Raw genomic sequence first — 22,910 nt, 5'->3', positions numbered from 1 at the left:
GTGAAGTTGCCATTGTTCACACATGCACATTCCAGTCCACTCTCCTTGTCTGCCAGGTTACACTGACGTTGCGCAAACTGTTCTTGTTATATTAACAATGGCTGGAGTTTTTCCAGACTGACTTCATATGCCTTTGGAGAGTGAATTTGCATGAGCTTTGGAAAGCTCAAATACCCCATATCATTGTGAAACTTGTCAAAGGAGAAGAGAAAACAGATATGATAAAGGGCTGCATCCTTTTGAACAGGGTCTATATAACCCAATCACAGCAATTTCAGAAATGAGACTATTTGAACGCTTTAATGCAGAAAAGAATTGCGAACATACCCTGCATTCATAAATTTCCCTCACATACCTCTCTCCTCATTGAAAGCACATGTTCATTCAAAAACATACATTGAAGGGCCTCTGCTGTGTGCAAAGCTACCCAATGTGCCCTACAGAGGAAAGATGAAGACAGTCCCTGATCACAAGACATGGTCCACAAGAATCCCCTGACACAACAGCAATCAAGTGAGAGGTGAACCTGGGTATATGTTCTCAGACAGTGCTTCTTGAATCATAATGTGAATAAGGATGATCTTGACATCTTGGGAAAATGCAGGTTTTGATTCAGTAAGTCCATAACAGGACTCAAGAGTCTTCATTTTCAGTCAACCCCCAGAGGGTTCCACACACCAGAGATTGAGGAGCAACTTTCTAAGTGATAAACTGTAAATGCTAAGAAAGAAGTGATTTCTTCTAGCATGTAGGTCTAGAGAGGAAGACCCTGAATTTAAACAAGTAGAGATGTGTTTGTGTTTTTGTGTGTGCACAGGTAGGTGGGAACCAGAGGGACCACAGAGGAGAATCGAAGAGTGAAGAAGAAAGAAGGGGATGAAAAAGGAGAAGAAATTATCAAAAGAGAAAACAAGTTGAACGAAGTCCTGAAAGCAGAAAACTACATCAGTTATTTAGCAGAAACCAAGATATCAGGTAAGACTAGAGTGTGATCTGCAGGGGAGCAGATAAAGAATTATAGGAACAAGGCCTAGAATGATAAGCCAGGGAAGAAATAATAGGGATCTTATCTGGATTTGATCCTTTTTTGGTGGAGAGAAGAACATCTGACCACCAAAAATGAGAGACAAGGTCCCTGTCTTAATTATGCAGAATAAAAGATCCTAGCATTTAGTTCCACCCTGAAGTTATTCATATTCCACATTTTGATATTTATAATAAATACCCCAAATCATTGCTCTTCAACATAATTGTCTTTCTGCAAATAACTGTGCATCCTCAACTGAATAACCTTTCTTCAAATGAGATTACGTAAGCTGAAACAAGTTTCCTGTGGTGTCTGACAATCAGAACCCTAAACTCAAGCAATGGCTTAATGGAATCACAAATTATTTGTATTTATTCTCAAAATCTAATAATTTCCAGAAACATGCCATAATGTGACATCCCGGGCAAGGAGGCTATCGGCATGGATAGTGTTTGCAGATCTGTCTAGGGGAACATAGAAGAGCATGGTACAGACTCAGCACATGGTGGCATGGGACAGGGACTTACCGGATGCCTAGGAAATTCAAGTCCATTTTAATTGCTAATTCTGCCAACATATTAATAGTAAAAGTAGAAAGAAAGGAAGAAAAAGAGGAATAGAAAAGGTATCTATAACATCAAAGTTAGAGGTATCTAATAAACCCCCTATCAATATTTGTTTCTGTGTCTGCAAATCAGTAAAATCTGTAAATACAGTGTTATGACTCTTTGCATCAGGCTATGTGTCTCATTTAGCAAGAGGTTCCAGGTTCTTTTCTCAAATAAGTCTGAAAATACTGAAAAACATAAAAATCGCCCATAGATTCATAAATGAATAAATATATCATAAAGCAAGTATTATATAATGCTAACTGTAGAATCTAGGCAGTGGTTATATGGCTACTCATGTAACATATTTTCAACATTGTTCTATGTTTTAAATTTTTCATAATAAAATATTGTTGGGAAGTACCTAGTATCGTATAATCCCATTTTGAATAAATTATATTAGATAGGAGAGGAAAACATTATGTCCTCCTCTCTTTTCATTATTCACCAATCCCACTCCTAACAGCTAACTATCAGATTCAGAGTTTTTCATCTTTTCACATATAACCTTTTCTTTATTTTTTTTTACAAAATTGGATCATGTGTGAGTCTACAAGTGCTTATTTTATATAACAATAAATCATTCACATTTTCCCAAATCAGTTTATATAATTAGACTTCATTCTTTTGAATGGCTAAATACTATTCCATTATCCAGTTACGCCATAGCATATTCAAACATTTCCCTATTAATGATTTTGATTTTTTAAAAGCAATTTGCTCTTTCTGTACTTATGGTTTATGATGATTTTCCTTTAGAATTAATAAAAAATACACAGAGTTCCTAGCATCTACTCAGAGGACCACAATAATAACCTAAAATGATTCTAATATCTAAGAAGATAACAGATAACAGAGGAGGAAGGTGCAACACATAGAATAAAAGGCAGAGTTATCCCTCAACAGTTGGTAACTCAATTACAGCCAGTGTCAGTTATCAAGCAAATACCCAGTAGCCAACAACTATGTAAACGAGTAGTTTAAATGCAACTAGAATGAGGTCTGACTTAATATAAAAGAATAAAATAAAATAATGAACCAACGTCTCTTATAGTACAGAGCTGCAGATCCTCATTCAAGCCCTTGTTCCAAAGCAGAAAAGACTAGCTAATTTGGATGGAAGGAAAAAGGCTTTTATAAGTAGGTATGTTGATGTAGCAGTAATGAAGTTGAACTATTAGGGGGGAAAAAAAAACCAACCTTAGTGATCTCAGGGTCTGAGGCCATATAGTGTTAAGAGTATTACATATTTCCATTAGTCCTGGGAACATTATGCACAGTAAAAAATAAAAATAAAAAATGATGTTCAAAATCATGGCCATGAATTGCTAATTAAAAGTATAATTTCTCAGGATACTCTCTATGAAACAGTTGTGTGTTATAGAATACACTTCAGAAACAAATGCTATTAAAACAATTATAAGATTGTTGATCATAGAAGACCTCAGGAAGGTGTTGGGCCAACCACCTCACTTAACAGACAAAAAAAAGAAAAGGCACAAAGATCACAAAGATAACTTGATTGATCCAAGATCAGTTGGCTGTTGGAAATAATCATATCTATAATGTAAGATAAGTAAATCTTATGCTATGGTGTTGGTGGCTACCTCATGATTACAAAATTAGTAATTAGGAACTTGTCATAATAGTCTATGACCTAAAATGTACCTATCACAATATTTTCAGAGAGTTTAAGTTTTACCTTAAGAAAGACTGTGATCAGAAATGTGAAGGTGAATGGCCCTGGCAGACACCCAAGAGTGAGTTATAAGGAATAGTTTTACTTGGAGAAGGTAGACCTTGTAAAACCTATAAGAAAGAAAGGCATTGTTGGCCAGGAACAGAGGCACACAAAAGGGAACTCATGCCCAGTACATTATTATGGGGAAAATAAATTATATATAATAAATCTTCTTGCTAGCATATATTTCTGGCCATCAAATTCTATTGTATAGAATCAATCAATTTTGAAAATCAGGTCTGATTCTTTCGCTATGGACTCATCACTGCTAAATAAACTGAACAGGTAATATATACCAAAGTGAATTGCATAAGGAGTCAGGAGATTTGAGTTCAAGGGTCTGTGTAACTCTAAACAAGGGCTTAGGGGTCATTATGGAGAAAATGAGTGAAGTGAACTTGATGATCTCTCAGTTTCCTCATGGCTATGATTCATGGTTCCCGTCAGGTCTTACCTAGTAGAAATGAGACATATGGGGAAATCCAAATACTACCTGGTAGTACGCAATGGAAAATTTCACATATTTCCCACAAAGGCTTATTGCAACAAGGCCTTTCTGGGTGTTATTTAAAATAAACTTATTTCTTAAGCTCTGTCCTCCACTTTAATGCTTCTTAATTCTCTCCCCCTTTAGCTATCTTCTTATCAAGATGACCTCTAGAAAATCCAAAAGGGTCTTGGAAATCAAATAATGTTATTGGGACACTATTTGGGAAACAGGAGCCCAGGAAGGAGAGGTGAATTTCCTGAGGTCAAAAGCTCACTTGTGAAAACATGAGATGGCCTTTGAATCCCAGGTGAAGTCTTTCTTTCATGCTGCCTCCTGCCTCTTTAGGGGATAGAACCATCCCCTAAACATAATACACCATTTGTATCCCAGGGAAAGAGTCCTGTCTAAAGAGACACCCAGTTCTGTGTCAACGAAAGACAGCTACTTGGGCCCAGGAGCAACAAGCCGACTGCTAGAGAAGCAGCAGCCGCAGCTGCCTTCCCACAGCTTTGTGAAGATTTATGGTATGGGTGGAAAATCTTAGCCAAACTACCTCCAGGCTGTGTTAAACCAGATCCCTAAGATGTTCTTGCAGCTATGAAGTTTTTATCATGTTCGTTTCCTGGAGACAGTGGGGTTGACCTGTCATCAGCTAGCTTTGAGTTCCCGAAGCTTCCTTGTAAAAGATAAGAATTCATGGTTTGACAAAGCCAAACATGATAGATTTGAGCAAAGCATGGTTAGCCATAAAGTGCTATTGAAATACATTTATATGGAAGTGGGCTGGAGATGGGTAAATTCTTCATAAGCCCTGAGGGGGAAAAAAATCACTGCAATGAATTGAAAAGTGCTGCCCATTCTTAGTCACAGCACCAGCCAGCAAGCCCGGCTGCCCGTGAGGCTAACACTCTTTTCATTCTTTCAAGTCAAAGCTGTTAACAACTGCTGAACACTTCTTATCACTGTAATACTCCTTTTTTTCCGAGAACTAAGGAATTGTTTCAGTTCTAATATTAAATCAAAGGATTATCATTTTTGAACAGCACAGCTTTCAGATTAGTAGTGAGTCAATTAAAAAAATAAAAGAAAAAGAATACAGGGAAAAAAGCAGCTTTGCGTTCCTGACATCCTGGCTCGCAAGCAGTTCTCCTTTGAAATGGCAAGAAGAAACTGCCCTCAAAGACATTTTCTCATATGCTGCCAACTGCAGAGGGAACACTTTCCAAGGGATGCTTGTCTGGTCTGACTGGAACTCACAGGTGTGTCTTCACTCCTCCAAGAGCTCCAACCTGGGCAAGGGGCAAGACTGCATTCCTGAGTACTTAAAAAGAAAAATCCAGAGCTGGCAGCTAGTGGACTAGTGGACGGTTTTTCTACATGGATGTGTACCTCCCACGTGCTCTGGTCACAGACACAACTGCGCTGGTAAGAGGGCCCAACGGATCCGTGCCAGGCCAAGCACAAGTCTCCCATTCTGACACAGAGTGCTGCCAGCAGGAAGGAACCACATCCTTCCTCATCTTAAGGTCCCTTCTTAAATCGAGTAGTTGTTCAGACAGGGGAAGCTCGGGGGGAGGAAGGAGGCGACATCACAAGTTGGTGTTAATTATAACAAGGAGAAACCTTTATTCCCAATATGAACTTTCTAAGTGAATTCAAGACAGAATCCCAAGACCGGAAAGGCCCTCAAATGTCATTTTGATTCAAACTTCTTTTTCCAATGTTCAACTCTCCCTGTAACATCTTTGCCAAGTGGATGTCTAGGCCCTCTTTAGATATCTCTAGTGATGGTGAACCCATTATCAATTTAGTTTTCATATGGCCCAGGCTGTCAAAAGTATCTCATTATGTTGAGCTGGACTCTAATCCCCTGGAATCTCTACCTACTTGTCCTCGTTGGCACCAGTCAGGGAGGTGCCTCTTTTACAGACACATTTAACCCGGGGGTCCTGGAATCGGAAAGCATATCTCCACAGATCTCAGTTTTGGAAAGCACTTGTTCCCCTACTCTCCTATCCCAACCTCAACGTCAGAAAAGCATACTGAAGAAATAAAAATGCTATTAAAACAGGTGGAAGTAGCTGAAAAGGAACAAAAAGAAGTAATAAGAGACCAGAAGTTCCAATGACAAGTGAGCTAGCTCACCCACGCTGGGTTTTTAGGGAATTGTCAAACAGATCAGTGTGGTAACTAAAGGCCTGTCACAAGATGCTCATGTAGGCGTCAGAGTAGATAGGGCCATGGGATAAAAGGCACACCTTGGGATGTTGAAGGGAAGTGCAAGGTTTCAGTGTGGCTTTTGCATCAGCACACCAGGACTTAAATCCTCCCTAGCTATGCAAGCGTCTTAACTATTCTGGGACTCCGTTTCCTTACTGGAGGTTGGGTCAGGAAAACACCTCCTCGAAATAAGTATGAGGATTATAGGGAATAATTTCATAAAGGATCTGACACATAGAAAGCAGTCAAATCTGTTAGCTATTTTCTTTTTTTAACTAAGTCTAGCCTTCAGTTCTCCCAAGGTTTTCCCTACATACAAACACAAGGAAGCAGGAAATCCATGTATCTGGTAGGGAGATATAAGACCAGTTCTCACGTGAGAGAACCAGCAGGAGAGGCAGCATATTACAGTAAAAAGTTCTTGTACTAGTAGTCAGGAGGTCAGTTATAGAGAGGTTTGGCCAGCTCTAAACAAGCCACGACTCTCTCTGGCTTCTGTGCAAAATTGGGTTTAGCCTTTCAACCCTAACGATCTGGCAATCTCAGAGGACCCTTACAAGTACTCTGTTAAATGGCAGCTGGAAAAGTTTGATTTCTATATGCCTCCTGCTGAGCCTTGTCTCTACATCAATAACTGCAACCATCCCAGATGCCCCAAATCACAGAACCTGAGGTTGCCACCCCAAGTTGATATGTTATAGGGATCCATCTAGGAGAATAAAGCACTATAGGGGTGTGCTGAATGAAACTTACAGCATTTGTATTCACTTGCTGTTGGCTGCCGAACTCTCAGGTGATACAGCATCGGGTCTAAGTGTGTGTTTTAAATAAGTCAAGACAAGTGAATGAGTTCTGCTGTGTTTTGACAGGTTGGAAGCCAGAGATATGTTTTTTAAACATGTAGGGGTATGTGCTTGAAAGTGCTGACAGAGAAGACTTATGGAATGACTATATTCAAAGATGTGTGGCTCTCCTGGGAATGCTAAGGTACCTGCTCAGATATGCTATTGTAAAGGCTTTCCTCTTTATCCTGTCTTTGGTGTTCTGTATTTGATAAAAGGCAGTAAAATATCCTGCAAGGAGGCAAAAAATCAGACATGGGTTATGAGGACTGCTCTCTGGGTGGAAAGAGACCATAAAGGTAATGGAGTCCAAAAAATCTATGCACAGATTTAGAACAGGACACAGCATAACCAGTTATGTGTCCCAAGAAGATTATCAGGCAATGGTGCGTAGAGTGAAACTGAGGGACAAGCAACAGAATGGTGTCCATCGAACATATGGAACTGCAGTGTGTGCTCTTGAATCATCAAAGCCCAAAGGGCTACTTGATGGTTATCACGACCTCTGAACGTCAGAGTTCTCACTTACACTAATTTAGAACAAACTCACCTTGCAGAGTCATTGTCAAATCAAATGTAAGTAGTATGCCAAATGTTGTACAAACATAAGGGAATACTACCAGTACCATTCAGTACGCCAAAAGCCATTATTTTACTAAGTAAAATAACTAATATTCATTTTTAAAGACTCTTCCTCTCAAAATGATACTGACATGGTTGTATAAGCCAATTTCATTACAGCTGATGTTCCAATTACATATACTTTTCTCTTGCTCTTCAAATAGTGGAGGCAGAATCATCAGGGAATTTTAAAGAACAGTTATCTAGATATGCTATAATGACATTATAGTTGACAACATTAGCCCTAAGTAAAATCACCTTGGCTTGCAATGTACACTAAGACTCCTAGTTACCTGGATAATCCTGAACAACCTCTCATGATGACTTTGAGTCACCTTCTTCGCTGAAAACAGAAGAGAGCTCTGGAAATGCACATTTTCTTGCCAGGATAATTATAATAGGATCATCATTAATTGCCCCACCTATCCCCTTCTGAGTTCCAATGCTTTGACTTCCAATGCCAGAGCTGTCTAAAACAGATCTGGTAATACCACTCTTGCTTAAGAATATTCAGTACTTCTCCTTGCCTTACAGGATTAAGTGTAAATTCCTCAACAATATGACCTCAACTCACCTTTTAAAGGTCTGATTTTTGATGACCCTGTTGGTTATATACCATCTCCCAGTCCAGCTGGACTTTCCTCAAGCAAGGCACAGGTTTCCCCCCTTCAATTTACGTTGTCACCCTGTTTCCTATATTTGAGATACCAGGTGTAGTTTTTAACTGTGTCAATTTAGCTGGAATTATGCTTTCTAGAATTCTCTTTTGTGCATGGTTCCTAGTTAGAACTGCCCACAGGGAAATCTGCATGAGAGCTTGATGGAGTAAGTGAAGGGCCAGCCATTGCCCTGGGAGGGCCCTTCTAGTGACTCTTGCACATTATCTAACAGCTCATCTCCTAGATGGGGGAAGCAGTCACAACCACACTCCTTCAGCTCCCTTTAACTTCCCCAAGCCCCAGGCCAGACAGGTGTGAAGCTGCAGGCCAAGTGAACCAGCTCCTTCTTCCAGGTACCCACATTGTAGAGGTTAGACACAGGGAGAGCAGTTAGGGTTTTGGTTTGTCCCCATGGGTTATAGATTGCTCTCTTCCACTTCAGCTTTTCTTTTTGATTGCCTGCCTACCACACAGTGGCAAAAGTCTTCCATGGATTTTTCTACCTGCTGCCTCTCAGCATCCTTAGTGACTCTGATCTGATTTCCAACTTCCCCTTTATAAGGCTTTAATTGTCCCAAAAGCTTCTCCAGCAATTGTAGATCTAATTCCTATGATAAATCCCATACTACATATCATTAATCCAATTATTTCTGTTCCTCTGGTCTGACTCAAACTCACACACCACTCCTCCCACGTTATCTCTCTCTGTCTAAAAGCTGTCATCATGTCAAAACTCACTTTAAATACCATTTCCTCATAAACCCCTTCCTGAGAAACAGTTGTCTCTCACTCTGAGACAACACAATGTTTTACCATATATCTTCTAATAGCCAAATACTCTTACACTATTCCAAATATTATACAAGTTGTACTACAAACTCCTGTGCATCTTATCTTTCATAAGGATTTATCAATTCTGATTCTTCAGAGGCTGTGTTTGTGTGATTGCATTTTAATCTCCATATCTCACCCTTGTCTTGCTTACAGGATATTCTTAGAAATGTTTATTTTCCAAAGGAGTAAATAAATTATCCATACCACCACTTCCTTTTTAATAACACAGGGAACTGAAAGCCAGTGCTATTGTTCATGTATGTGTGGTATAGCCTCACTTTTAGGAGACTCTTTCTATAGTCACTTAACTTTTCCACTCCCTTCCCTTAGAGAAGAGCCTCTAGTCCAAATTCAGCAGTGTTTATTCTTATCATATGCCTAGTTCTAACAAATCTTGTTTGCCAGCTCCCTAGTCAATAGTGAAGCAGAAGCAGCTAATTGAATGGGGAATGGAGAGAACACTGCTAAAGCAAGGCATGCTGAAAGCAAGGAGAAATTGCAGACAATGAAAGAGAGAGAGGAGAGGAAATTTATGAAAATCGGATTACACAAATTTAAAAGTATACCACTCTGGGACCATTTAGTGCATGGGTAAATGATCTCACCTCAATAAATTCTAAAGGAATTACAGTCCACTCCAACAAGCTGTCCTGAATCACCAAGATTAAGTAATGCCACACATTTTAGAATAATTTCTTCCTTAAATTATTTTTAAAACAAAAATTTAAAAAGAAATTTACATATTGAAATTCTACCATCTGAAAATCTCACAGAAGCTTCTAGTCTCAGAAAAATAAAAAAGAGATTTAAAAAATTTGGTCATGCATTCATTAAACAAACACATTGGGTGTCAGCTACATAACTCAGGCACTGTTCTCATCTGTGTATTTGTGTGTGTGTGTGTGTGTGTGTGTATACTTTGTGTAGACCTTTCCTCAAAGGAAAGCATCAAACTTGGGAGATGTGGGAGGATAAAAATCAAACCTTTTAAAGATAAAGGGGAAAAGGGGGGAGGGGCATTGGAAATCAGCACAATATTCATTTCTTACAAAGAAGCAAACACATGCAGCCAACAAGTTGGACTCAGTTCATTGTTTCTAGCTTCTTCTAGGGTAAAATAAACTGTCAACTAGAATGAAGCTTCTTGCCTCCTCCACACAACCTTTATCTTCTTTCTCTGCCAAACATCTCTTCACTACAGGGAAGTTCTCTGGAGATTCCAAAGGTGTTGCAAACCCTGCACAACTTGCTTTGGAAGAAAAATGTTGCAAAACACTTTTAATATTTGATTTCATCATCATAGCCCTCTAATACATATGTGGAGGCCACTTGGTACTCTTTAATTTTTAGTTTACAACTAAAATTTAAAATTCACATAGGGTTGCAATAAGGATTGTTTCAGGTCAGGAAAACAAAGCACTCAACACAGCCCCTGGCACACATGAAGCACTGGATCATTACTAGTGATTATGATTAGCAAGAGGTTCTCAACTTCCGGCAAGCACGGTAAATTAGCCACTTGGAGTGTTATCCAGAGAAAAATTTGAGTCTTCTGCTGTGTTTCCCGTGTTACCCAGAATGCTCTGTGGCTATCACTGGAAGGCAAAATAACTTTCCAGCAAGCCCAGCCCACAAAGAAGAAGGATGGGAAGTGCCGCCTGCAGGTGTGTCAGATGTTTGGGAGAGAGAAACAGGGCTGCCCTCCGGCTCCTTGGCTCACAGGTGGTTCTGGAGGAATGTCTTGCTGAGGGCAAGGTGCCCGAATGTGAGAAACTGCCTGAGTATGTAAGTGTAAGCATACTTAGGGAGGCTATTTTATTTCAAAAAATAATTTAAAATCAGCCCAACGGACTGAGTACTAATTATGTTGCAGGCACTGTGCTAAGCACTTTAGATACATACTTAATTCTAACAACAGTTCTACCCTGTGCCAACAACACGGATAAGAAAACAGGTTTAGAGGTGTCGAGTAATTTTACCATATCCCAGAGGTACTAAGTAGCATTACTCTGCCCAGGTTGCCTCAATGCAAAACTCCCATTTTTACCATTAAGTGTTTATGAAATGATACAATTTGAAAGAATAGGTCATACATTCATTCACTGATTCAATACATTTGTTGAACTATTCCTCCAAATGAGGCACCATAACATGGGACAAATGAACATAAATAAAATATTCAGGGTCAGTTCTTTCAATCAAAAGGCAGAATGGTATACAGTAGTGATTTAAATTGCCGAAGTTCAAGAGCCCTGGCCAGGAAGCTCAGTTGGTTAGAGCATCGTCCCCATACACCAAGGTTGCAGATTCGATCCCTGGTGAGGGCACATGTAAGAAGCAGCCAATGAATGCATGAATAAGTGGAACACCAAACCAATGTCTGTCTCTCTCTCTCTTTCTCCCTCTCTCTTCCTCTATGTTTAAAATCAATCAATAATTTTTTAATTGCCATATTTCAAATACTGACTCTACCACTGACTAATTCTATGACCTTGGGCCTCAGTTTTCTCTCTGAAAAATGTTGATGATAATAGCACCTCCCTCATAAAGTTATTCTGAGGTTCCAATAACCTAATATCTGTAAAGCACTTGAAATATGCCTGGCACATATTATCAAGCTACTGTTAGCTCATATTAAGAGGTATGTATGTGACTATATATGCTATGTTAGTAAAGACTTCATGAAGGAGTTTACTTCTTGAAGAGTTAGGTTCCAATTAGACTTGTAGAGCCAGAAAGAATAAAATTGAACTTATGTAAAATTACTCTGCCTTCCACATGCTCTCTCTTCAGTATAGCAGATTTCAAAACTGGTACCTAAAATCTTACAAGAAAATAGCTCTAGGTCCAACATTTTGGGGGCCTGATTACATAAACACCTACATAAGAGCTGTAAAATTTCCAACTGAATTGAAATGAGCAACAGTGAGTGTATACATTTCCATTCATTACTTAGTGCATTTGGAAATAAGACTGATGGCACTTAAGAAAAAGCAAAATAATCTGATTTTACCCATTCTAGTATTTTTTGAGAGGTTCTAATGGGAAAGAAACACTATGAATGAAACAATGAAACTGAATCATCATTTTTGACTATTCTCAGGAATCTATGTGAGATCAGAGTAGTTTATCACCTAATTTTATAAATAAAGTTTTCTATTTTTCTTCACTCTCTGTTCAAGGCTCCAGATATGTCAAACCTAGTCAGCATCCTACTTCAGTCCTTTCAGTGAATTCCTGCTGCTTTTTGCCTAAGTTCCTTACCATGGCCTGTGAGGCCAGTCTGCTCTAGCAACCAGCTACCTTAGGACCTAATTCCTAGCCCTTCCGTCCCTCTCACCTTGCTCCAGCCACCTCAGCCATGGCCTCAGACCTATCCTGGTTCCTTCTCAGGCTTTTTCCTGAGTTCAAACATCACCTTCCCAGAGGTGTCATCCCTGATTTCTCTATTTAAAATCGTGCCTCCTCCACGTCCCTCCAACATTGTTATTGTTTTAGTCTCCGCCCCTAAGTTCTTGTCCAGAAATCCCTGTAATTCTTAAGTTTACTTGTCTGTTGTCTGTTTACTCATATTTTCTTTTGTTCTCTCTTCCAAACTGTCCTTACGGCAATGCTAACAGCAGGGAATCACCTCAACACTTTCCCAAGGCAATTTTGGACAATTTCTAAATATAAACACGCAAACATACATATAAGTTTTTATTTCAACATTCTAAATATATATTCAAAATTCTAAATTGTTATACACACATATATGTATGAGGAGGACTCAAAAACACAGAATTATCTTTTGGACAGCAGGCCTCTTGTAGCACAAACTTCCCCCACTAGGTAAGTGTTCTAGGAACCCATCTGTATCAGTGTACCAGCTGGCATTGTTGTGAGAGGCTGTGTTTGGCTTCAGGGAACTTTTCTGAAGGCTCTTTCAACTCATTTGCCCATTTCATGATGGGTGATTTACAAGTACAGATGTCCACACAGCGCTGAGTGTTCAGCAGTTTTTCAACCAAAACTGGCATGACCCACATGCCCCCACCCTTCCTATTCACCCAATCTCTCTACAAGCGGTTTTTTGTTTGTTTGTTTGTTTTCCTGGGTGAAAAAAGGTCCTCAGAAGAAAATGTTTTGTCTATGTGGAATATGTGACAACAAGAAATGGCAGAAGCACTAAAAGGCATCAAAATCAACAAGTTCAAAAACTGTTTTGAGCAGTGGAAAAAATGTCTCAATAGGTGTATGGCATCAAATGGAGAGTACCTTGGAGGTGACTGAAGTTTAAACCTATAAAAATAAATACACTTTTTTTTATAAATAAATTCTGGGGTTTTTTGGGTCCCCCTCATATATATGTATTTGTAAGTGTGTGTGTGTGTGTGTGTGTGTGTGTGTGTGTGTGTGTATGTATATATGTAAAATTTGTTTTCTTTCCCAGTTCCCAGTTCCATCTTTTTCATTCTATTTCTTGGGAACATAAAATACTAATACCTATAAATTTATTTATTCATGATTTATTCATGACTTAGGACACTTCTATTTACTAGGCTCTACTCTAGGCACCTGGTATACAGTAGTGAGTAAAACAAAGGTCTCTGCCCCTGTGGATTTTACATTCCAGCAAGCTGAACTAAAAAATAAACAATCAACAAGTTAAACAATGTAATTATTAAGTATGTGGAAGCTAATAAGGTGACAACTTCTACGGAAAAAGAAAACTAGAGCAGAGGAAGTGAGGTTAAGAATAGCAGGGGTGGAGACCTGAGGCGGAATGCAGGGCAGTTTTATACAAAGCAATCAAAATACCTGCACTGAAGACACTGTCAAAGGCTTCCAGAAGAGGTAGGAGTTAGCCTTGTAGTTATCAGGGAGACAGAGAAACGGAGGAAACAATGCATCATGGGAGGCCTTGAAAGGTATTCTAAAGACTAGTTTATGCATGGAGTGAAATGACACGGGGCTATTTGTGCCACTCACTGTCTGGGCACTTCATATGCATTAACTTAGTTCTTACAACAACGCAATGAGTTATGCATCCTGTTTACCTCGTTTTATACAGACAAGTTAAACAACTTGCCCAGGATTACAGATGGAGCCAGACTTTGAACCTATATAAAAATATTCTAGACCCTCTCTCAGTCAAGAAAATTCTAATCCAGGGAGTCTCATACTTCAGTGCAGATACTAGATACCTGCTTCTTTAAGAAACTATCGAGATAATTTAGATGCAGATGGTCCATATCACTGGTCTAATTCCTTCCCCACAAGAAAGCTTCCCTGATATTTTAAGATAAATAGCATGTTGACTCCTTATCCCTTATCATCCACATTGTTTGCTGAACCGAGGAAGATTCCTTTAGGCAAGTTGAGACACGTACTGGATATATTCCCTGTCTCCATCTGAGTTGCATCAAATGGGGGAGACTTCAGGGTAAACAGCACTGCTAAATGAAGAGGAAGGAAGAAATATTTATTGTGTGCCTTTTAGGTGCCAGTTATTAAGTGCTGGGACTTAATATATTTTATCTAACTTTAACCTTTGTAATAGACAGATGATCAATAGATACAGATAAATAGATATATAGCTATAGACGTCTATCTATCTAGGACATAGCTTAAATTATGTTTATTACCATTTCACAGATGAGGAAACTAAGTACGTAGTCCATATGGAGAGGCTGAGCAAGCCATATCTAGGATTCACACCCAACTCTGACTTCAAAGCCAGCCAACTTTTCACTGCCTCCTCTACCCATTCAGTCCCTTACCTCCATCATTATCTCTCTTTGAAATTCAAAAATTGAAGTCTGATTTTCCAGAAAAGTGCTATGTAATTTTTGTATTACCACTCTCAAGTGTCCACCATTTCTGTAAGCTAAAAAAATTCCTATATTTATTTCAACAAGAGCCAAGCTTTTTGTGCAGGCACTATATTAGCTTAAAAGAAGAAAACAGAAAATATACACTCATAATGCTAAAATCAAAACGAAAGCCAAATATTTTATCTCTTTATTTCTTTAGAGAAGATTGTGGTGATTAATGGTGATGCAGAGCTTGCTTTATATAAGAAGAAGGCTCTCTTTTCACTTCCGAAACAGCAAATGTCAATGTGCCTCACTCAGCCATCTATTTTTCTCTCCCCACCTTCAAATCTGGAGCCTAAGGGGGCACAGAGTTCGCAGGTCGTGGGAATGTGGCAGAATCAAACCCTTAAGGACATAAAAGGTGTGTTTACGCACCTGACTCCTCGTGCAGTGCTCAGGTGTGATTCTCACTGAGACAGAGCCGGCTGTCATGTCAGCTCTCTGGGACTTATGACACTCAACCTGCCACGACATGCAGATGCCTCTATGGAAAGAAGAGCATGGTTCTCCTCTTAGCTTTTCAGGCATTTTCTGCCATTACTCTACAGGCATAGATTCATAGAACACTGTACTTTACTTTAGAGAGCACCTTGTTCAAATTCCTCATTTTAAAGGTGAGAAAAAAGACTTTTAAAGAAGGAAAGCAATTAACCCACTACCAGGGCAGATGAACTGAAAGAAGAGAGAAAAGGAAAAAAAAAAAAAAAAAAAAACATAACCTTGAAGTTAGAAAGCTAGGGTCCAAGTCCTAGCTTCACTATTTATTGGTTGTGTGGCCATAGCAAATTTTTAGCCTCTCAGACTCAGGGTATAAAATGTTGTTAGCAATATTTACCTTGATTATTGCTCACACACACACAAATATGAATAGATATATGTCTGTGTGCATGTGTGTATATTATAACAAGCATTTTGAAGGCCCAAACTTTTATACAAACAAAAACAAAAAACAGTTATTATTTGAATCTAGGTCTTCTACTTTCTAATCCAATATTGATTTGGGCATGCAGCTGGATATCACTGCTGTTGTTAATCATAATAAAGGTTAAAATCCCCATACACTAGGCTCTTAACAAATGTTACGACATATGACTGACACCTACCAAAAGCATGATAAAATGGTTTTATTACCCCTTTTCTGCAGATGGTGAAAATAAAGCAGAGCTAGACCGAGTAATTTGTCCAAAATCAGACCAGGGAGGTTTGGTCTGGTACCAAAATCCATGATGTTACAGAGCCATAACTGTAAGTTACCATAGTGTCTAACCATAACTGGCTTAAGAAACTGTGCTATCTATGAAAAGAACATTTTCAGGTATCAAAAGTTCTAAAATGTCTGCTCCTCTTTTCTGTTGCCTTTAGTATGGTTTGAGAAAGAAGGAAGCCAGTGTAATCATAAGAACTTATGTGTCAGACAGGTAGAAAACATAGGCATCTCCTGGATATAAACTAGACATAAATGGTCTCCCGTCCCTCTGTCCAATTATACCAAATAAGAGTTGGACTAATGTGAATTCTTCACTGCTTTTAGAAATCTTGAGATCAAAGCTCATTGCAGTTTCCTACTTCCCTGAAAACTTCCTACTTTATTCCAGGTAATTTACTTGTGACACTTGACCCTGGCCTTTCTGTCGGTATATGCAAGCATGCACTTCAGTGTCATCCTTCACTGTGTCTGCTGCAAAAATTTCTTTATAATTAGGAAAGAAATGTCTTTTTTCCACCACTGAGCCAGTGATGTCCAACCCTGTCAGAGTCTGTGGCTCCTTATCATTTTTCTGATTTTGTGACCACAAAATTAAAGGAAACTGAAGTTATATTATTAGTCTATAGAGAGAGCCTTAGAGATAATTAATGATATGAGAAAAGATGAAAAAACTGAAAAGACAAGGATGGGCCTACCTGGCATAGTAGAAATCCATCATCCATTCCACCCGGCACCTGTTATATGCTAGGCATGGGGCAAGATAAATCATAACCTCAGTGGCTTAGGTGATTATCAGGGACTTGGAGAAGAACATAAGGGACATATTACTGGCCCACAGTGAAAAAAAAAAAAAATCACAATAGAGATATAAAATGCTGTAAGGTCCCATGGACTGGCAAAAGCCAAGAAAGAATTTGAGCAGCACATTTGGGAATAAAACAGCGGCAAAGGAGAGAGCAGCTGAGTGGTGTGATATGAGAATATAGGAGGGGACATTTATGAATCTATTTGGACAAGTCCTCAGATTGTATGGTGTTGTACATAGTAAATGTGGTATAGTAGACCAAAAGGCTTGTGCTCAGGAACACACTGGTTCTAATTCTTACTAATTGGATAATCTTGGGCAAGCCTATAAGTCTCTCTGAGCCTAAGTTCTTTCATCTATGAAAGCCAGACTATATATATATATATATATATATATATATCTGAGAGTCATTTTTATGCTTAAATGAAATGGCAAAGTGCATGCACCAATGAATGTTGATTTCCCTTGTCCTCCTCTTTTGACAGGAAAATAGATCTCTTGGGGTAAAACAATAGGACATTTTCATTTTATTCCTCTTTCCCCTTGGCCTTGATTTTTAAAAAGAGATATGGTGATAGAATTACAGAGTTGAGGGAAATCTTTAAAAAAAATAATGTATCATAGCAGAAGACACTTAGAGATCACCTAGTCCAGCTCCCTCACATTTTAGGCCGGATTGGGATGGGGTCGGGGGCGGGGGCAGGTCATCAGTCCTCACCTGGGTCCTCAATTCTAGGTCAGAGGCTGTACAATTTCAGATCTTTATCAGCTCTAAAATGAAATGGTACTTGTACACAGGATTATTGCAAAGAATGAATGAGATGATAGATATAAAACACTCAGTATAAACTATGACAGAGTTCAGTAAAGCATAGCTAATAAACTTTAATTTTCACAATTTAACTGCCTAACAAATTAAAGGAGTTGATGGCAGAAGAGTTTGTGTTTATTAAATGCTTCCTATGAATAAGGTGCTGACATGGGGACTGAGACTTCTAAGTAGGCATCAGTGCCTCAGTTTCCTGGCTTCACCTCAATACTATAATAACTTGCCTCAGGTACCTGCCATTCGCTAAAAGTCCACATTGCCACAGCTGCTAGAGCTAGTCAGAATAAAGTCAGGCTAAAAGATGGTCTTCTAACAACCACATCAGTGTAAACTATGCATTCTCTTTTTCAAAAAAAGAAAGAAGAAGAAGAAGAAGAAGAAGAAGAAGAGGAGGAGGAGGAGGAGGAGGAGGAGGAGGAGGAAGGAGGAAGGAGGAAGGAGGAAGGAGGAAGGAGGAAGGAGGAAGGAGGAAGGAGAAGAAGAAGAGGAGGAGGAGGAGGAAGGAGAAGGAGAAGGAGGAGGAGGAGGAGGAGGAGGAGGAGGAGGAAGAAGAAGAAGAAGAAGAAGAAGAAGAAGAAGAAGAAGAAGAAGAAGAAGGAGAAGAAGGAGAAGAAGAAGAGGAGGAGGAGGAGGAAGGAGAAGGAGAAGGAGAAGGAGGAGAAGGAGAAGGAGAAGGAAGAGAAGGAGAAGGAGGAGAAGGAGAAGGAGGAGGAGGAGAAGGAGGAGAAGGAGGAGGAGGAGAAGGAGGAGGAGGAGAAGGAGGAGGAGGAGAAGGAGGAGGAGAAGGAGGAGAAGGAGGAGGAGGAGGAGGAGGAGAAGGAGGAGGAGGAGGAGAAGGAGAAGAAGGAGAAGGAGAAGAACTTAGCAATGGTAGCTAACCTGAATTAATCCCCCAAAATATCAGATACCAAATGTTCTGTAACCTTCCTGTTCTTTGGGGTTTTTACTTCTCCCACAGAACAACTTCCAAAATGGGCAAAGAGCACAGTAGGTGGCTCTCTTTAATATTTCACAGGCAAGGCGACAGTGACTCACCAGATCCTACATCTGTGTCACTAGCAGAAACCTCAGAAAGTTAAGCAGCAAATGGAACTGTGTGTTTTCTTGGAGATAACCTTTATTTTTTTATTTCTTCCTCCATCTCCAACTTTCTCTGGCCACAATGCTTTCATAACTGTGTGAGGTAAGATGATGCTAACTGCCTACCTTTAAGCAAAAGCAAATATGCTCCCAAATGCCAAAAGCAAGGAACAAAACATTTCTCCCAGAATTGCATTTGCAAGCTTGTCTGCTTGCTGCAAAGCAGAGAAACCTGATGGCCTGTAGGGAGTCTCCATGGATAAATGGCCCCATTGCCTGGACAGGAAACAGATGTGTTCATTTTCCCACATAAGCCTACAGCCATCCGTTTCCACAGGGAGGACCGAAACTCCAGACCAGTCATCAGCCCCACCAGCAAGCAGTGGTCTTTTCTGCAAATGGTGCCTCTGAAGGCTGTTCTCTATATTCCAACCTTTACCCACAGAATTGGCAAAAGAAGTGAAAAATGCTAGGAATGCTACCATAACTCCAGACATTTGTTCCTCAATCTTCTTACCACTCTGAGAATTAGCACAAGGATGGGAAGGGGATAAAACAACTCAAAACAGGAAGAAAAATGTGACATAATTCTTAACTTTATGTCTTCATAGTACGCTATCTCCAAGAATTGAAGGTGCATTGCATCAAACGCGGGGAAGTAGGAAGTCTGCCTTAGAGAGATCATGGCTTTGAAACTTCCTCTCCCGAGAGTTGGCCCTACTAAACTCAACAGAGCAAGTTTAAGAGTTGTTCCCTTAGCAAGCAAATATCCTCTTTGGGACAGAAAGGATACCCCGCAATCACCAGCTAAATAAGGTCAATCTAACAATTGAAGTAAATTGCTAAGGACCTCACTGGAGAGGTGACAGGCTGTGACAAGAAAAAGCCTTTAACTAGAACTCAAAATGTTTGAACTGTATCCCCAGGGCTGAGGCTTCATAACCATGTGACCCTTGGTAACCTCTCATTTCTCTGAATTTCATTTCAGTGTCCTTCTCAACAAATAGAAATCAGCTAAGAAGGGACATGAGTTAATGAGCACCTACTCACTATAGATACTCTACATTATACTGCTTAATTTAATCCTCACACAAATCCCTGAGGGGTGGAGGTGTCAGCTTTTTTCCTCCATTTTAAAACTGGATAAAGCATACATTCTAAGTGGTGAAATAAATTGCTCAGTATTGCCTACCTACATAAGAATTACAACTAAAGTTTGATATGAGCACAAAACCTGGGCTCCTTCCACTATTAACATGCCTTCTATGTATTTCCTTTTCTCAGGGCTATTGCAAGTAACAAGGAAGATAATATACAGGAAACACACTCTGTAAATGTTAGGTGTATGTACGATTTTGGTAACATATAATCTGGATAAGGAAGAAAGGTATAACTGTGTATCTTTACTTTAAGGAGCCTGAACCAAATGGAATTAGCTTTCAATCTGCCTTCTGTCCCCTTGTTGTGACCTTACTTTGAACATTTTCCTTTCCCCCACAAGTCCCTGGTCTCTCAGGCATACGTTCAGATGTATCCCGGCCAGCTCATCACAATGCATGGGCACAGAACAGGCTGACAGAAGCAGTGATCCCATCCTCTGCAAATGCTTAGTGCGGGAGGTACCCATAAAGGGGGACCACCAAGCTCTTGCCTTCCCGCAAACATGTATCACACCCCCCTCCCATGCACTCATCAATGCCACATGCAAATGCGAGGGACTGTGAAGCAGACAGCCAACTATAAATGCCGGATGCTCCATTCAGGCACTTATGGCACAGTCAAGAGAGAGAAGTAAATCATGATATGAAGTCAATCAGAATCAAATCGATTGTCATGAGCATGTATGGATATAGGTGGGACATTATTTCATTTATAATAACAAAAAAAGACAAGTGTAGGCATGTTTGGGTGTATTTAAATAAGGTAAAATTGTGTCCAGAAGGGACTGAATTTAGTAGTATCACTAAATAATCTAAAATAAATGCATGAGTACTTTGTTGTTGTTTTCCTACATTAACACAAAATATAAAGTTGCCTGTCTGACTTAAGACAACAGGAATAAAAGGCTTACAACAGTCTGTAGCATGAATGGAATTTCCAACTTCTCTTGTCTTCCTATCTCTCATCAAATTCAAGACCCTTTGTACTAATAAAGAATGCCTCAGATCACAGCTTCACTGACCTGAAGCTTGGCCTAAAAACTAGTAGAGATTGATATCACTGAGAAATATTAATTTTATATTCCAAGTCAAGCATTCACAATCAAGTCACACGTAGAGAGCATTCAGAAAACACTCACTATAAAAGAGCTGTTCAAATTTCAGAGGAGAAAACAGCATAACATTCCATTATTAAAAAGAAAAAAAAGTCACTCTAAAGTAGTATGAAATCACCTTTCTGAAAACCCACTGTCTCCAGGGTTACTATATAACAATATTCATAACAGTTGCCATCAATCTCAACCTGACCACCAGGTGCCAGGCTAGGCACTGAGCTAAACATGTTATTTGAATTATCCCATTTAATCCTCCTAACTACCCGAAGGACTCATTGTAACCATTATAATCTCCATCTTGCGCCTGAGTGGGGGGGGGGGGGGAGAACTTGAGTATCAGAAAGATTGGACAACATGCCCAAGTTCACACAGCTAATGCACCGCAGAGCTGGCATCAAAGCCAGGTAACCCTCCTCCCGGACAACTAACCAGAGGATTCCTGGAGCAGAGCAGCAAAACGCTTTGAGAGGCGCTGTGGTTCACAATTTCACAACCAAGGCTGGGGACTGGCTCTTAAACGGCAGAAGTTTGCTTTTATGTTTGCGATTTTTCTCTTTAACTCAGCTTCCTTGCCGCCTCCCAGTCCTCAGAAGTGAGCGGGGCTATGGCTTCATAAAACCGCTGTTCTTAAATGAGGGGCATCCTATCACCCACAGGTCCATCAGCTCCTCTTCCTCCCAGGGCTGGAGAGAGAAATGAGGACCATAGGAAGTCACAGGCGCCCAGGCGTCCCTCACCTCTCCACCCACTCCACCAGGAGCTTGACAGACACCCTCGGAAGGGGCATCATTCTGAGAAAGCAGGTCAGGGGAGGAGGGAGCGAATCTGCAAGCAGCGTTTACCAGGCTGTCACAGCTCCAGGCTGGGAGCGACGTTAGACAGGCTGGGACACACTGCCCTCGTCTATCCTCACCGCTCCCAGTAGCGCTCAGGAGAAAACAAGGCGGGGGTATACCAGAGAAGACCCCTTAAAGGGCTGAACCTGGAGTGCGGCAACCCACAGCCGTCCCACAACTGCGTGACTTAAATACCTGCAAAGCAAAGATGGGGCTCTGGACAGTTGGGTTCGAGTCCTGGCCACAGCAGTAACTGGCTACGTGATCTATCTCAGGCACTGCCTTACTCTGTGCCTCAGTTTGCTTTTCTGGGAAAAAAAAAGAGGGTTGAGGGAGACGATTGTAATAATCCTTCTACTCTGAGATTATGTGGCTCGGAGATTCCTCCAAGACCTCACTGACAGCGCGAGACTCACCTTTCTTGGGAGACAGAGTGGGCGCAGCGAAAGCCGCGAGGACGGATGCAGACTCGCCCAGCACTGCTTCTTTCGGTGCGTAGGGCCAAAGCTGAGCCCTAGCGACTCCGATCCGGCCAGTCTTCCCCCAATGAGCCTCTTACTTTCCACTGCACTTTCTTTTTTCCCCCTTTGGGGCTCCTCCCCCGCCGTGGCGCGATTGGCCGCCGTGGAGCGGCTGTGGCTCCACCCCGCCGCCTGTGTTCGCCAGCCACCCGCTCTCGGGGCTTCCCGGAGCTGCGGCCGCTGGGCGTCACCAGGGGCGGCCCCGCCGGCGGCTGGGAGGAGCCGTGCGGGGCGGGTCCGCGGGCGGAAGCAAGGCAGAGCTCGGCCTCATTCCATTTGGCACCCAGCCACCGCCTGGGCTCGCTTGAGCATACAAGGAAAGGAGAGGGTTGGTCCTGCAGCTTGGTACTCTGCCAGGCGCTCTGGGAAGATATGCCCCCTATTCTACCCATAGGCGCACACATGTGCTCACTGCAAGATTGTGGTCTCACAAGGCAAAATAGACGCCACCCGGCCT

At 40.7% G+C, this 22,910-nt stretch overlaps 1 protein-coding gene across 5 annotated transcripts in view; it reads right to left on the bottom strand.

The window, feature by feature from the left end:
• Positions 1–22,497, bottom strand: part of IL1RAP (interleukin 1 receptor accessory protein) — a 144,185-nt gene extending 121,688 nt beyond the window's left edge. For 2 of the 5 annotated variants that reach the window (XM_090275350.1, XM_090275375.1), the window contains exons 1-2: positions 22,349–22,497; positions 15,276–15,384 (exon numbers count right to left, since the gene is read on the bottom strand). In XM_090275350.1, the coding sequence (XP_090131476.1) occupies positions 15,276–15,374 (99 nt within the window). In that variant the 5' untranslated portion in view covers positions 15,375–15,384; positions 22,349–22,497. Of the gene's footprint in view, positions 1–15,275; positions 15,385–22,348 lie in introns of those variants that run through there. The other 3 variants (XM_090275358.1, XM_090275369.1, XM_090275366.1) reach the window with 2 other exon arrangements.
• Between the last annotated feature and the right edge of the window lie 413 nt (positions 22,498–22,910).

This window comes from Furipterus horrens, unplaced genomic scaffold (assembly GCF_987537825.1).
Source record: "Furipterus horrens unplaced genomic scaffold, mFurHor1.1.pri manual_scaffold_1, whole genome shotgun sequence".
NCBI classification, from domain to species: domain Eukaryota; kingdom Metazoa; phylum Chordata; class Mammalia; order Chiroptera; family Furipteridae; genus Furipterus; species Furipterus horrens.
This window is presented reverse-complemented; position numbering and strand designations above follow the sequence as displayed.